Source organism: Galleria mellonella, unplaced genomic scaffold, assembly GCF_026898425.1.
Source record: "Galleria mellonella isolate WM207_F2 unplaced genomic scaffold, CSIRO_AGI_GalMel_v1 utg38, whole genome shotgun sequence".
NCBI lineage: Eukaryota > Metazoa > Arthropoda > Insecta > Lepidoptera > Pyralidae > Galleria > Galleria mellonella.
In genome coordinates, this window is record NW_026442090.1 from 594,238 (window position 1) to 610,960 (window position 16,723).

The 16,723-nt window shown below is 35.9% G+C and overlaps 1 protein-coding gene across 1 annotated transcript; it reads right to left on the reverse strand.

Annotated features, from left to right (window-relative positions):
- Positions 1–655: 655 nt before the first annotated feature.
- LOC113523074 (organic cation transporter protein-like) lies at positions 656–13,586 on the reverse strand. The gene is made up of 12 exons (XM_026908942.3): positions 13,430–13,586; positions 11,990–12,213; positions 10,382–10,568; positions 8,892–9,021; positions 8,592–8,720; positions 7,661–7,853; positions 6,474–6,579; positions 5,467–5,699; positions 3,688–3,767; positions 2,730–2,905; positions 2,312–2,466; positions 656–1,923 (listed from the first exon to the last, which is right to left on the reverse strand). Exons 1-12 carry the CDS (start codon positions 13,454–13,456, stop codon positions 1,866–1,868), a joined length of 1,698 nt encoding a protein of 565 aa, XP_026764743.2. The 5' UTR covers positions 13,457–13,586; the 3' UTR covers positions 656–1,865.
- Between the last annotated feature and the right edge of the window lie 3,137 nt (positions 13,587–16,723).

The following is a 16,723-nucleotide window of genomic DNA, read 5'->3' on the forward strand; positions in this document are numbered from 1 at the left end:
ACCATATAGTTGACTAACTATAAATACTATATTCCACTGCAATTATATACATCTCATATGCAACGAAATATAGAATTATATGATATCTACATTAAAATGTCCGGCTCAAAGGACCACAGAAAAGTGACTAAACTTGAGATCGTATACAATGCAAAGAACGTATACGTTAATAATAATGATAACCGAAATGTGGGGGGTGACATCCACCGAAATCATTCTAATCGTTATGTCGGTGAACGGTCCCAATCAGTCTGGAACAACATCTCAGACGGTTGGAATTCCGAGGCGGCTCACTCCCGGGAAAGATGCAGAAGGCGGTGCTCTTAGATTCTGCCCGCATTGTACGCCGGTTTCACTCCCTGGGGCCCTGAACCCCGGCCAACTGTGCTTCTGCCGGGGGTTAGTTTGCCATCTCCTTTCCTTAAGAGGGGAGATGTGAATTTTCTAGAAATTTAAAAAATAAGAAATGTCTGTCTTCATAAAATAGTATCCGGCACAAAGGACCATGATTTAAAATTGAATTCGTATGTAATAAAAATTAATATCTGTCTAATATTCTATACAAGCTTTCGTGATACGATTACAAATCATAAGTGATGAAATGCCTCTATAAAAGAATCAGAGTTGTAATACATAAAAAGAAAAACAGTGTAAATATAAAATTTTATTATAATCTCATCGGGTTTATCACTTTAGTAAAAGTAACATCTTTATTTTTATTACAATGGCAATCGAAAATACGGTCTTCCTGATTGCAAGCAGTTGATGAACGCTTGCAATCTATGGCATCACAGCACTTTACCACCCCTATGTGGTATGAAGAGATAAATATTCCTTCTAATTATTTTGCAGGAACAAAACGGAATTGAAACACAGTTGTTGCATAATTAAAGTCTTGTACAAACCACAGACAACCCTATTATCAGTCAATATATAGAAACTAAACTTCATGCCGCAAGGCACGTGTTTATGTAAGTAAACGTCTAAGAATGGAGAATTTCACCTACGGACAAAATGTCCCTCGTCTATGCAGCTTTTTATTATTTACAGATACACAACAAGTATATTGTTTCGCAAAAAAAGCAACTATTTCTGAAGGCACTAATGAATATAAAAAAAAAATAAACTAAAAATTTTTCTATAACATTGTAAATAATTGAATTTAGAACTTTCAATTAGGTGTTTACATGTAGGTGTAATAACAAGCAGCTTTCATCGAGAAAAAAGCAATTTAAATCATTACAAAATTAAAATGGGACCAATGTGGAAATAAAGGCTATAGATTACAAAAAGAATTGGGAAAATCGGTTCAAAATTAGTGACGAAGTCACAAAACAACAGACGGATCGAGAACTTCCTTTTTTGGCTTTCTTTTCGCTAAGAATCTATTCACATGGCAACACTTGACTAGATTTAACTCGAAGACTAATGTATTACAAAGTCACTATAAATCAATAACTAATACTTATTATTAAGTAAGAAAGCCTGTTCATTCATTTACACGTAGCAACTGAATAAATTTATTTAGCGTTTATAAGTTAGAAGGACCTTTCTTTTCACAAATTTTGTAAAGTTCTTTAACATTATCCAAAATTAGTCAATTGTTTAACCCTTCTTTGCATTTTTTTTTATTGATGCAATAAATCAAGGTGACATAATTCATGTTCAAAATTAAAGAAAAATGTTTAAAAAAATAAATTTGACAGTTGACAGCTATGTTTTTTTTTTCTGCAATGGGCATTAAAAAGGTATCCAGACACGATCAACTTAAAGTGAAATTGTTCTTTTATAAATTTTTGGGCATTCAATGTTATGATAGAAATTTATACCATTATGCAAAGAAGGGTTAAGAATTTAGATTTAATTTATTTATTGTATATGATAAGTGGGATTTCTCTGTAGGTATCTTCTCTCGTCCGTTTTCTGTAACAAACGATATTTAAAATGTTTAAATAGAACAAATCGTGTCCACGGGATAAAATGTAAGCAAAATATCGAACTGGCCAATCATTGCTAACATACCAGTTGACCACACCACATAGTGCACAAAATCTTTTTTTGTTTATATATTATTTTTGTTGCCTATAAACATGGATATAACAGAGTACGAGTATACTTTGACACCCATGATACCCTTTATGCGTTGTCATTCCTGAAGACTAGTGTTATCCTTCTATACCCTGTAAATTCACTGCCATATCCCACCATGTCTACCATATGGTCCATGGTATTATTCATGTCTATAAACAGCTAATATCACTTATGATACGATATTAGTTTGTCGAAAATTTCCAGGAAAAACCACACTTACGCGCATAATACTGTTTCTCTGACCAGCCTCTCTCCCTCAGCGATTGTCTGTGGCATGGCGCGCCCTTTGGTCTCTGGCAACAGCAATGCAATAGCACCGCTAACGACACACATCAGGCCAAATAATAGAAGCGGTAGGGGCTGCCAGTACCGACCCTGTAATTAGAGCATCGAAATATGCAGTTTTATGCATCCATTATTGCCTCTTCATCTTGCTTTTATGTAATGATGCCATATTCGAGATACCAAGATCAGACAACTCTTATCCCATTAGAGAGATTTTTCATATTTAAAAATTTTGTAATGTCATTAAATTAGTTACAGGCACGATAGCCCGACCATTTCCCCAGCCCTGAAACCATGCTTGTTACACGGGCTTCGATATTTATTATTTTAATGGATTGTAACGATAAACTCACCAAGAAGACAATATAAGACGAGAAGATTGTCCCTATGTAGAAGGTGACGTGTACGAGAGAGTTGCCGCTCGTGCGTACCGCTGTGGGCAACATCTCGGGCACAATCTGCGTCTCGGCGCTCATCGCCATATTCACAAAGAAACGCATTACCACCGCCAGGGTCATTTGTGCGGGACCTGCAGAAGGAAATCTGTTTAATCATTCACTATTTGTGTAAAACTTCCAATGGAAAACAAACTGCCGAATCGAAGTCTAGAATACAAAGCAGAGGGTGTTATTTGTGAAAATCATTCATTCATTGTTGTGACAATTTTTTTTTAATGGCTAATGGAATGCCCCTCCCCCCGCCCCCTCGCCCCTGTGTTAACAGTATACGCTGGCGGAGCACCAGTGATGATAGATGAGAATGAAAAGGCAGGACAATTACCTTTGTGATAAATTCACTTGGATCACGAGGAGGGCGACCCGACAGAGTATCTTGCCAGCAATGGGCTTACTAATTCCCACTATTAACAATCCCATTTCCTCCCTTTTATGTTGTCATTAGTACCGATAAGGAGGCAATATTACATTACCCAAAAATCTGTCTTATAAGGAGTGAATCCTTTTTTTCGCCATCAGTACTAGAAGAACCTGATATATATATATATATATATATATATATATATATATATATATATATATATATATCGACACGAATATCCGTCATTAAAACGAAATCAGTAAAAATTCATCATCAAGTGGGGAGGGGACAAAACTTTGCCAGGAGAATCAGGTACACTATGGCCTAGTTTGGTTGTCATTAGAATTAACAGAATGGTTGTTGAAAATCCAAAAAAAAAAGTTTTAACTAAAAATACCCAAAATTAATTTATAAAAAAAATTTTACTACGTATCTAGGTAGATAACTTGGTGTGTACCTTTTTGATCTAAATCTAATAATAAAAAAAGTATTTACCTCTTGCAAAAAATGCACATAAAAATGAAAACATGGCGGCAAGTAATAAGGTCACAACAGTGACGGTACGACGGCCAAACCTGAAATAATTTATGATTTCATTGTACAAAAATCCCAATTTCCCGGACAATATTACTACAACCGAACAAATGTATTACTACGTTGGTTTATCACTCTTCATGCATTGTAAAATAATTATAGAAATCGATTTTGATTTGGAGGAAATGAGACGAATTGGACATTTTGTTCGTGGATAAAATTTCCCTACACATCCTATGTAGCTATATATAAAACCAATATATTATATATATGCTTTATATACGAGGTCTGTTAAAAAAATAACCGTTATTTTCATATTTTTCAAAAATTAATGCAATCCCCCTCAGATATAATACACTTATGCCAGCGTTTTTTCCTATCCTCGAATCACTTCTGAAGCGCGTTTTTTGGTATCGCTAACAGTACCTTTTTCGATTTCGATCTCAAACCCTATAGATACTTTCTACTTCCGGGTTTTCAAGGTTGAAGAAGAAATTCTTTTAAGGGATAAGTCCACATGTGTACATTTTTGTTATAACCTAATATCTATAAGTGAATGTACAAAAGCATATAAATAAATAATATTTTTTTAATTGGTGTCAATAAAATGGTAACCATGCCTACGTTATCGGTACACATTAACGGGTTACCAGTAAGGGGTAAAAGTATAGGTAAAGATGAAACTAGACAATTTAACTTCAGTTAGCGTTATCGTGATGCATTCATCGTGAATCAACCATATTAGTTTCCAGAATCCTTTCTGAAATTCCGCGTGGAGGTCACCATGTCGGTAAATTGCTTTTTTTTTATACAACTTAGAATGGCAAACAAGCTGACGGTCCACCTGATGGAAAGTGATAACCGTCGCCTATAGACATGAGCAGTACCATGGACATAACAGAGTATACTGTTTCGCCCATGATACTACCCATGCGTTGCCGTTCCTGAGGACTCAGGTGTTATTCCTCTGTACCCAGTAAATTCACGCCAACAAATTGCTACCAACCCGATCGCTAATTCCCACTACTAACAACCTCTCACTCTCCCACTGTATTTCAATTTGAAGGGTAGTGAATTAGAATACACGGAGGCAATAATATCTTAGTCTTCATGAATGGCAACGCATGAGGGGTACCATTGGGTACAGAATTCGCTGTGATGCCTATGCATCACAACGAATTCTGTCATGTCTGTTTATATCTGTAGGCTGTATATGTATATATGTACGTCCGGTCAAACTGTTTACAATTAATCTTCTCCATCCAAAGGTTGCCTGGAAGAGATCGCTCTTACCGATAAGATCGCTCAATGTTTTTTCAGTGTATTATTTTCTTGTAATTGTTTGTATTTACTATTGTAATTTTATGGAAGAAACAATAAAAAGTATCTATTCTATATGCAAAAGCTACTTTTCATTAGGTGAACCACCTACTTTTTTTTAATATTATTTTAAGGGCTTTTACCTTCTTCAGGTATATCAGTCCTATTGTACCCTGAACTGATCTCAAACAAAACTTTATCTACTTTTCCTAGACGCGGAAAGAGAAGAATTAATAAGCATAAAAATTTTTACAGAGATGTTAAAAAATTTCTGGTTTAAGTTCAGCTAACATAGATTGAATAAGACCAACATTCAATTTATTTAAGTTAAAGTGGCGCATGAATTCTTCTCTTTCCTTCGTTAGTCCTGTTACATAAAAAAATATGGTAGGCATTAAAAAAAAATAATGCTCATCTTACCTATCTAAGGTCAACACAACAACACCTAAAGCTGGTATCTCAGCCATAGACGACAGTGCAAATGTTACGAAGAAATTATCCCCTATATTCTCAGATAGCCTCAAAATGCCATCAAAAGCGATGCAAGTCAACATCGTCACTAAAATTATTGCGATCATGCTGTTTCTCAATGGAGGACTTTTTAGGAGCGCTTTCATAGACTCGTCTGAATTACTTTTTATTTTAGACGAGGCCTGAAAAAAAATAAAGTGTTAGTTTTTTTTTATAATAACATGACATGAGACCATTATCATCCTGAAAAAAATAAACAGAGACAATACGGTCTATGAATACGGTCAACCGAAAGAGAATTTTCTACCGATAACGATTGGTCGCACTATATCAAGTCACTAAGTGCTATTTCATGCTATGTTTAAAAGATTCGAGGATAGGTTGAGAAAGTGTTCCTTTTTCAACCACTTCTGTTCCTTTTTAATAGCATCCACATCAAGAAAACTAAATTTTTCTTTCTTGTACCTTTCCTGCACTAGATTACCTGCTAATCGTTCTCTCTCTCAATGTACTGGAATGGATGGAAGACATCTCTTTCAAAGATAAGACCACCCTTAGTAACAAGTTGTTAAACTAATCACTGTATCTTTTTCTACAAGTGCAATAAAGAATATATAAAACGATAATGTATTACTTTCTCGAAAATTTAATAAAATCCGAATTTAGTAATACGGTAATTACATACCTAATACTATCTTTTGGTATTTGCCTACAAAATAAAAAATAAATAATAAACATTATTCTTTTAGTATTTATGTGATATATTTTATATAACCAGAGTTCTTGGTACATTATCAAAAACAGCCCTTTTGTAGCCAACGAATCTGTCCGTAGATAGGTACATTTTTGCTACTGCATGTATGAGATAATACAAAGAAGGACCGTCTTGTTCTTTCTCGAATTAATTTACTAAACCATCTAAGAGACAGAAGTTTTAATTTACAGAATTTACTCACAATAAATTCGGTGTAGACATCCTCCGGTATTTGTTTCTTGTTTACCTTCTCGAATTTTCTAAGGACTGTCGTGGCTCTCTCCATTTTATCAGATGATGCTAGCCATCTGTATTAAAAAAATATAGGGAAAGAAAGACAAATTATTTTATATTTATATATCACTTATCGATCGCCTTTGGCAGCTAATAAAAAAAAAAGTCTACAAAAATTTTATGTATATTACAATAACGCCGAGTACCTTATCATGAGATACACAGCAAGAATTTGAATGCCAAAAATCTTATTTTTTTCTCTCCAAAATACTTACATTTAATTAAATTTTAATAGAATATTTGTCATCGTGGGCAGGCGTTTGTAAATTGTGAGGAAAAGATATTTAGTAATGGGGAGGTTAATTCCCATTGCTAACAATATCACCAGACTAGACTTTGTACAAAAGTCGTTTGCTTGGGTATCTCTGTCTCATTCGTGTTTCTACCGTGAAGCAGGTGTGTTTGCATGGCTGTGTTTCGGTTTGAGGGGTGGGATATAGCGTGAATTTACAGGGTACAGAGGAATAACATCTGAGTCCTTAGGAATAGCAACGCATGGGGGGTATCATGGGCGAAACAGAATACTCTGTTATGTCTATGGTACTGCTCATGTGTATAAGCGACGGTTACCACTTTCCATCAGGTGGGCCGTCAGCTTATTTTCCATTCTAAGTTGTATAAAAAAAAATATACCCAGTCACGTCAACATCCACACGGTGCCCCCTAAAAACCATCGTGATCTTACTTCACTGTCATCATTTCGTCCTTTACTGATCCGCCATCATGGTATATCATAAGCTTAGGCGGAACAAGGCGGAGTGGCATTTAACACTCATTTACTGGGGGGAGGGAATTGTTAGTAATAAGGATCCAATAGATCCATTGCTAACAATATAAATACATGAACATATACATATATAGTTCAACCTCAATCATCTTAGTTAATTTTTGAAGCCACAATCAGGAATTAACCAAGATGGTTTCCAGAAGGAAGGAAAAAATAGGGAGGGAGAAAAAAATCATGATAGATCAACTGACCTCATCTATCATCTCTTACTGATACCCCGCCAGCATATACCAATAGCGCAGGTGGGGCTCCATTCCGTTATAGCCCATTCAAAAATAAAAACACTTATTTGCCAAGATTTAACACACCTTACACTCTCTGGCACTGTCCAGGGCGTGCCTAACGCAAGTAGCATCGGCAGTGACGTGACGAGCACGAGCTTGCGCCAGTCCTGCACCCACAGTGCCAACACTGGCGTCAGTACTGCCCCACCACCGCAGAATAACGCCATAGTCATGTTCGTCACCCAGGTCCGATGTCCTGGACCCACGTACTCTAGAACTGAAATGTATACCTATAAGTATTCAAAAAAAGGGAAAGCTCATTACAGTGGAAATTAGAAGACAAAATGGATAACAAGGGAATGGTAATTCCTGCCATCACTTCTTTTCCCGTTGCGTGTTGTAAGAGGCGACTAAGTGGTTTTAATGATCTTGGAATGGGCAGCAACCTTTCTCTTAAAACATTACTAAAGTCTGATTGCAGTTGCCAACCCACTTGCTAAGAGTGACAAGAATTGGCAAAGCACCCCTTATAGAGAAGTCCTAAGTTCAACAGTGGACAGTTGACGAGTGATACGATGATCACTAATGGATCGGTGATGCCGTCTGTATTGTCGGTGTACGCTAGCAGGATAAGTGCATAAGTTTCCAGGGAGAACCTCGTGATGGTCGACTTAAAAGATATAAGAAATATTGACCGCTAGTTCTCTTTCACAATAATTCTCCCATGAGTATCGTATACATATAACAACATCAAATCTCTTTGGACATAAATGAAAACGTGTAAATGATTTCGAACAAAGGCGTAACATCTTTGGCCACAGGAAAGGCAACGCATGAAGAATATCACGAGTATTACAGAGTATTCCATGTTTTCTATGGTGCTGCTCATGTCTATAAACAACGGTTACCACTTTCCACTAGGTGGTCCATCAGCTTTTTCGCAATTCTGATAAAACTAATTAAAAATAAATAATAATTTGGCGTCAATAAGTTGAAAAACGATCTCCAGACGTACCTAGAATGTATAACATCACATAGCAGCTATCGTTTGCCATTCCGCACAGAAATTTACTTGCTGTATAGTCCCAAACACCTTTGCTGACTATACTGGCGATGCTACCCACAAATCCAACTATATTGGCCGCTGAAATAAAGGAAAAATACATAAATTAAGGTCGCAATTGAACTAAATCTTGAATTGAATTTTATTTTATGAAATTGTATATTTAACCGATAGCAAAGAGAGCGATTATCAATTTGTTTGTGTATTTGTGTATACGTTACAAGATCTCATCATCATTCAAATTGTACTTACCTATAAATGCTGGTAACCTGCCATAAGTGTCACCCATCCAGCCGAAGAGACAGCAACCGACCAGAGAGCCGACGAAGAATATCGCCTGAGATAATGGCACATAGCTGGCCTGGTCGCAGACCCATCCGCGCTGAAAGAGAACATATTTTGTCTATAGTTACATAGGTAGATACAAAAAGAAATAGAAATTATTAAGGGAATGTTATACTAATGAGAAACTGAACGTTATTTACAAAGAAACAAGATCATGGAACTCTACCAGTACACATCCGTGATGGTCTATCGCTGAATATCTTCAAGATCAAATTAAAAGAGCATCTGTTTAATTAATAACTGGTATGTAAACTCGTTGTTAGCCCTTTATAAAAAAAAAAAAAAAGAAAAATAATGTTATTATCTGACACTTTCGATTATGACGTTCTTGTACAAAATTAATAAACACATTCAAGATCAAGATTCGACTTTATTTTTGTTCAACATCTGTTACTTTTTTTCTTATTAAGAGAACTCTTACAGAGTCTAGCTCGCTAGGTATACATTTTTGTTCAAAATAATTTATAGCACTATAATCTTTGTGTGCAATGGTATATTTTTTTATACAACTTAGAATGGCAAACAAGCTGACGGCCCACCTGATAGTAAGTGGTAACCGTCGCCTATATACATGAGCAGTACCATGGACATAACAGAGTATACTGTTTCGCCCATGATACCCCCCATACGTTGCCATTCCTGAGGACTCAGGTGTTCCTCTGTACCCTGTAAATTCACGCCATATCCCACCCTTCAAACCGAAACACAGCCATACAAACACAACTGCTTTACGGTTGAAACACGAATAGGACAGAGGTGCCTAAGTTACCTTTGTACAAAGTCTCCCTCTGGTAATTACTGCTGGATTTAATTTAGACCTAGCTTTATTATTATAAATTAACAATAGTCATGGTCACGATAGCACGTAATGCAATCCACGTTGAAACGTCGGCAATAAAGAAGCAAGTAGGTAGGTACTATTTACCTGTAAAAGTTTTTACATCGCGTTAAATCCCGATTGTATATTTAAAACATGTGAAAACAACGCGTAAGTTTAAAATTTTTTTTTTTTTTTATACTACTTAGAATGGCAAACAAGCTGACGGCCCACCTGATGGAAAGTGGTAACCGTCGCCTATAGACATGAGCAATACCATGGACATAATAAATATACTGTTTCGCCCATGATATTTGCCATTTGAGGACTTGTTATTCCTCTGTACCCAGTAAATTCACGCCATATCCCACCCTTCAAACCGAAACACAGTTATGCAAACACAACTGCTTCACGGTTGAAACACGAATGGGACAGAGGTACCCAAGCAATCGACTTTTGTACAAAGTCTCCCTCTGGTAAAATTAATAATAATTATTGTTACACATAAAAAGAAATTGAAAAAATAAGACTTTGTCTCAATTTTCTTTTTCTATACGAGCTAATATTATGAACAACTTACCTCGCTGGCAACAGTTTCGTAAGGTATGTCATCATATAAGAACTCCCAGCCGTATTGGCATGGCACCGTCGGCGTCTCTGGAGGTGGAGGCTTTAAAGTTTCCAACACTTTTGTCCAATTTGTGTTGTACACCATACATCGGTTCCAATCAGATCCTGTTGCGGCGCCCGGTATTGATAGATTTCGTCTAAAATACATACAAATAAGACTTAAATTTACCCCCTTATTCATAAAAACGTCAAACCTTGCATAAACCTATTTTAGCTATTGAACTATTTTGTCTCTCTCTTTTGTCCTAGTTTCTCAATTTGAATGAAAGTGACAAAACAGTGTAATAGTTAAAATAGGTTTGTAAGAGGAGGTTTTATTTTTTATGAATAACTAGCGGACCGTCCCGGCTTCGCACGGGTGGGCATTTTTACAACATTTAAAAAAGTGATTATTGTGACAACAATAATCGTTAGACATATAGTATCGAGAAGTTTTTTTGTAGTTATTGATATTTTCTTCAATATTGTAGAACATACTTTTGTTCTATCACTAATAATTTCCGCAGCGCACGTGACGAAAGATAGCATTTTTTTACACCTTGAGTTACGTTACTAAAGTTTTAGTAAGGACCCCTAATCTTTTCTAGCAATTAATATAGCCTATGTTTCTCAGGGTGAATGTAGCTTTCTAATGGTGAAAGAATTTTTGAACTCGGTAAAGTAGTTTTTGAGTTTATTCATTACAAACCTACATACACACAAAAATACAAATCTTTCCTCTTTATAATATTAGTGTTGAGTTAGAGTTTAATAGATGAGTTACAAACAGAAAAAAATGCAAGAAATTTCAAGGAAATCATAACCTCTATACATCAGCGATTTATACACCTAAGATTACTTATTTAATTTTAAGTTCAATTAGCTAGATAAGTACTTTTTTTTTATACAACTTAGAATGGCAAACAAGCTGACGGCCCACCTGATGGAAAGTAGTAACGTCGCCTATAGACATGAGCAGTATCATGAACATAACAGAGTATACTGTTTTGCCCATGATAACCCCCATGCGTTGCCATTCCTGAGGACTCAGGTGTTATTCCTCTGTACCCAGTAAATTCACGCCATATCCCAGCCTTCAAACCGAAACACAGCCATGCACACACAACTGCTTCACGGTAGAAACACGAATGGGACAGAGGTACCCAAGCAATCGACTTTTATACAAAGTCTCCCTCTGGTAAGTACTACGTATGTAAGGAACTGTCATGGCGTCTAAACTTCCTAATCATCCAAATAAGGTTTGAAACTACAGTTGAACTATGACTGGCTTGCCTTTTCATCCCTATTGATCGTCTCTCACTAGTATCCTAATACTAGTAGTAGTTATAACAAGAAATGATATAAAAAACTGTATTGTTTTTTATCATTTATTTCACTTCTATGTAAACTGAATTTGTGTGATGAAGCACGAAACAAAAAAAATTATCTAGATATTTTATTATCATCATCATCATCAACCATTAACAGTCTATTGCTGAACATAGACAATAGCTAGATAGAGATATCTACCTAGCTCTATCTATCTCTAGCTCTCGAGTTATTTAGCTATCTCACTCACCTCAAATCAATGTCTAAATGTTGAAGTTCAGGCACCCTACACCAGTGCTTCTGTGGTGTGGCTGTCGCGAACATTGGTACACAATAGATAAATGACAGTGCCATACCGAACGGGCACATTGCTAACACTAGCCAGCGTTGGTACGTCCCCATCTCTCCCACATGCTGGATGATGCGTTCCATAACATCATCCTTTGAAGCTTTTATGTTCAACGCCTCTGACGCCTAAAAATATATTTTAGTCATAATAGAAGAATATTTGATGCGAGACTGTTTAATGAACGAGACACCGTCTATATTTACAACATTACAGAAATTAAATGAGGCAGAAATATCTAATACCTAATAAATACAAATATCTCGCATACTTATTTTTTTTTTAATGATACAATTTTTTTTATTTAATTGACTTTATTGGTATAAAAAAGGTACAAAAGGCGGACTTTTTTTTATGGGTAAAAATGGTATGGTAACCCCGCCTGCGCTAGCGGTATACGCTGGCGGAGCACCAGTGAAGGGTGTTAGATGAGAATGAAAACAGGCCAGTTAGCCCATCATGATGAATTCATTAGAAATTAACCATGATAGTTTCCAGGGAGAACCGCGAGTAGGTCGACCTGCAATGGGATTCTCAGTCTCCATTTTACAATCCCTTTCCCCCAAAAGGCGGACTTTATGCCAGTAGCATTCTCTACCAATCAGCCTTTGGAATGAACAGTGAGTCACGAACGCGGTACTTTATTATTGGGGTAGGTCAAGAAAATAACAACTGATTAATAATTATTTATAATTATTATAAATATTACAGTTATTTGTTTTAGTGAATCTAAATTAATTATAATTAATTTAGATTAATTAAAACAACCTTGTAATATAGTTTATTTCTTTCATGAAACTGTATATGCTATCTTTTAATAAAATATTAAAGTATTATTTTCAAATGTGAATTAATATTTCTAAATTCAATATTTGACTATAGTATTTTTTTGTTATTTGGCAACTAGAAAGTTTTTATACCGGATGGGTGTCTGCTTGGGCACCTCTGCCCTACTCGTGTCCCCGCCGGGATGCATCTGTGCTTTCAAGTTTATATCGATTTGAAGAGTGAGGTATGGCAGTAAAATTACAGGGTATAGAGGTATAACACTGTAGTCCACAGGAATGGTAACGCATCTGGGCAACACAGTATATTTTGCAATATCCATGGTGGAATGGAGACCTCGCCTGCGCTATCAATATACGGGCATTAGTGAGAAGCAGATCATGAGGCCCATAGTGATGAATTCATGAAGAATTAACCAAGGTGGTTTCTAGGGGGAACCGCGTGTAAGTCGACCTAATAACTTCCCCTCTATTTACATCTACAGGCGACGGTTAGCACTTCCCACCCAGAAGTCTGAATAATGACATTTGAAATCCTTTTCAATTATAAATTGCATACCTCAATATTCGCCGATTTTTCTGTCATTCTATGTATGTTTTGCACACGTAACTACACTATCACTTATAATAGCGGACTGCAGACTTCATAACCAGATGTGATATCTACCGATACGTATAGCTAGATATGAGATTTGGTTTCTACTATAGTAGTAATTGTGAATAATTTCGATTATATAATAAGCTAATCGGCTTTGCTGTTTTAACGATAGATACCCCAAATATATTGTCTCTTATCGTTATCGTTATCACCAGAGAGAGATTTTGTACAAAAGTCGTTTGCTCGGGCACCTCTGTCCCATTCGTGTTTCTACCTTGAAGCAGTTGTGAAGGGTGGGATATGGCAGTGAATTTACAGGGTACAGAATAATAACACCTGAGTCCTCAGGAATGGCAACGTATGGGGGGTATCATAGGTGAAACAGTATACTCTGTTGGTATGGTACTGCTCATGTCTATAGGCGACGGTTACCACTTTCCACCAGGTGGGCCGTCAGCTTGTTTGTCATTTTAAGTTGCATAAAAAAATTTTTACGTCGCAGAAAAATTAGAATAAAAGTGATTTCTTTATATTCCTAATGGACATTACAAAATTATGGAAGATTCAAATCTACTATTTATTCTTGCTGAAAAGAATCTAGTGATATTTCTATCAGAAGTAAATTTTGCTCCACAAAAAAACGCCACGTTCAATCGTAACAAAATCAAATTTTGATGTGGCAATTTGAGTGGAATTATTTTGTTTAATTCTATAATAATGACAATAACTTAATTCTATATCAATTATTAAAATCATCGTGTGTTCCTGGCATAGGATAGGATAGAATGGATAAAACCTTTCCTGTAGGTGTCGTAAGAGTCACCTCTTAATCAAATTTAATGGCGAGGGATAAGCAAATAAAGATAAAAAAATCTCTAAAAGCCTAACGCGGTTGCCAACCCGTCTGCCAAGCGTGGCAACTACTGTATATATATATATATATATATAATATTAGAAAGTATTCTTTGCGGTTTACACAGAAATTTACTATATCACAGCGCCAGGCAACCGCGTGGATAAAGCTGGCAGCGTCTGCTCGTTGTATCTGTATTGATAAGTCACCTATCAGCTCTTAACAATGCCTTTTTGAATCAATACGCCCAAATTTACAGACTTGATAGTAAACATGTTAGATAACTGCGCTATCAAGCATATGTGATCAGTCTAGTCTATCTGTACTTAATTCTAAGTGTATATTATATTGTGAAATCTTGATTGTACATTATCAGACGAGTTGACAACCGCAGTTAGGCACAATACTCACCCTCTTCAAAAGGTCTCAAACCTTCTCCAAAAATTTTTATCGACTCCATCAACTGCTTAACCTGTAAATCGAGAAATCCACAACGATAACTCACCGCCCATCAATCCGCATCAGAAAGGTTATCATTAAAAGTCATGCTCTCAGTACCCACTTAATAGGGGGAAAGGGATTGTTAGCAATGGAGTTTGACAGCCCCATTGCTAGCAATATGTCTTATTAGGTCGACCTCCACGTGGTTCCCCTGGAAACCATCGTGAACAATTCTTGTTGAATTCGTCACGACGAGCTAACTGACCTGCTTCATACTCACCTATCATCCTTCACTGGTGCCCCGCCGGTGTATACCAATAGCTCGGGTGGGGTTACCATACCATTTTCACCCATCAAAAAAAAAAACCTACCCATACCTAAAATTTACCACGATGGTAGAAACCATTTTAGGTATATTCGTCACGATGGGCTAACTGACCTGCCTTTTCTTCTCACCCATCATATCTCACTGATGCCTCGCTAGCGTGTTCCGTTAGCGCAGGCGGGGTTACCATTTCATTATTATCCATTATGGAAAAATCCTGTTGTGTATACCTAATAAAATAAAAAATACTATTAACTTTGCTTCAATTCCCGTCACACGCTCATTACATTTAGGTGCAAAAAAAAAAACAACAAAGTAAGTAAAATTAATTATTTATATTTCGCGCTCTTTCAATTAATTGTACTTGCAACTTTTTGTTATAAAAAAATATTATTAATAACTCTGATTTCATCCGTTCTATCTCAACACGTATCTGATACCTAATACTTATTCCACCTTAGATTATATATAGTGTCTCCATACAAATGCTTCGAGAAAAGCGGGTCAACTTTTTTATACAATTTTGCGTGACAAATTTATTTATTTATTTATATATATTTTTTGGAAAACGTACAGCCGAATTACAGTCAATACATAATCAAATTTATATCTATGTTAAGCCATGAATCGTTCTCACATTTGCGTAATGACATAATTGATCGGTTTTTATATAATATATAAATACAAACATAATACATACATAATAGTTATGAATGATTGCTTTATAACTCATATTTATTTTGTCCTATAAATTCTGCGTCTTTTTAATTCATATAAACACTCATTTTATTTATTAAATAATTAAATATAAATACATCAAGATAGGTTGTGTGCGTAAGTATATTTTTTTTATACAGCCTAAAATGGCAAACAATCTGACGGCCCACCTGATGGAAAGTGGTAACCGTCGCCTATAGACATGACCAGTACCGTGGACATAACAGAGTATACTATTTCGCCCATGATACCCCCCATGCGTTGCCATTCCCGAGGACATAGGTGTTATTCCTCTGTACCCTGTAAATTCACTCCATATCCCACCCTTCAAATCGAAACAGACATGCAAACACAACTGCTTTACAGTTGAAACACGAATGGGACAGAGGTACCCAAGCAATCGACTTTTGCACAAAGTCTCCCTCTGGTAAATAATATATAATATATTGATAAATAAACGAACTAATTTGACAATTAGCTGACAAAAAGTTGACCCGTTTTTGAGACTCGATACTCTATTTATATAATCTAAGGTATCTACATGCATAGTTAATAGAATGAAGAGGGCCTACCATGAAATGTTTCCCGAAATTTCGGATCCGAACGAAACAAAAATTTGATGCTAAAATTACATGGTACGTACCGTTTAAAAATATTAAAAATGCTAAAATATCGTTCCTTTGAACTTTTATAGTAGGATTTATGACAAACGAAATGTTGAGCTCCATTTACTGTGTCGATTTCGGTACGAACAAAAACACGAAATGAGCCCGAAAATTCGGAATTTCATTTCATGGTAGACCCCCTGATCACGTTGGAATATGTTTAATATTATAAATACATATAAATACATAATTACAAAAAAAAAGAAAAAAAAAAATTTACCATTAAAAGTAATTAGTAAATTCATTTCGAACAA

What these genes read in the sequence shown, in the direction of transcription:
- LOC113523074 (XM_026908942.3), bottom strand. Translation starts at nt 13,456, where the DNA reads ATGACAGAAAAATCGGCGAATATTGAG. An exon ending in AAAAATCGGCGAATATTGAG is followed by an intron (nt 12,214 to 13,429) that starts GTATGCAATTTA and finishes ATATATTTTTAG; the next exon opens with GCGTCAGAGGCGTTGAACAT. An exon ending in CATTTAGACATTGATTTGAG is followed by an intron (nt 10,569 to 11,989) that starts GTGAGTGAGATA and finishes TATGTATTTTAG; the next exon opens with ACGAAATCTATCAATACCGG.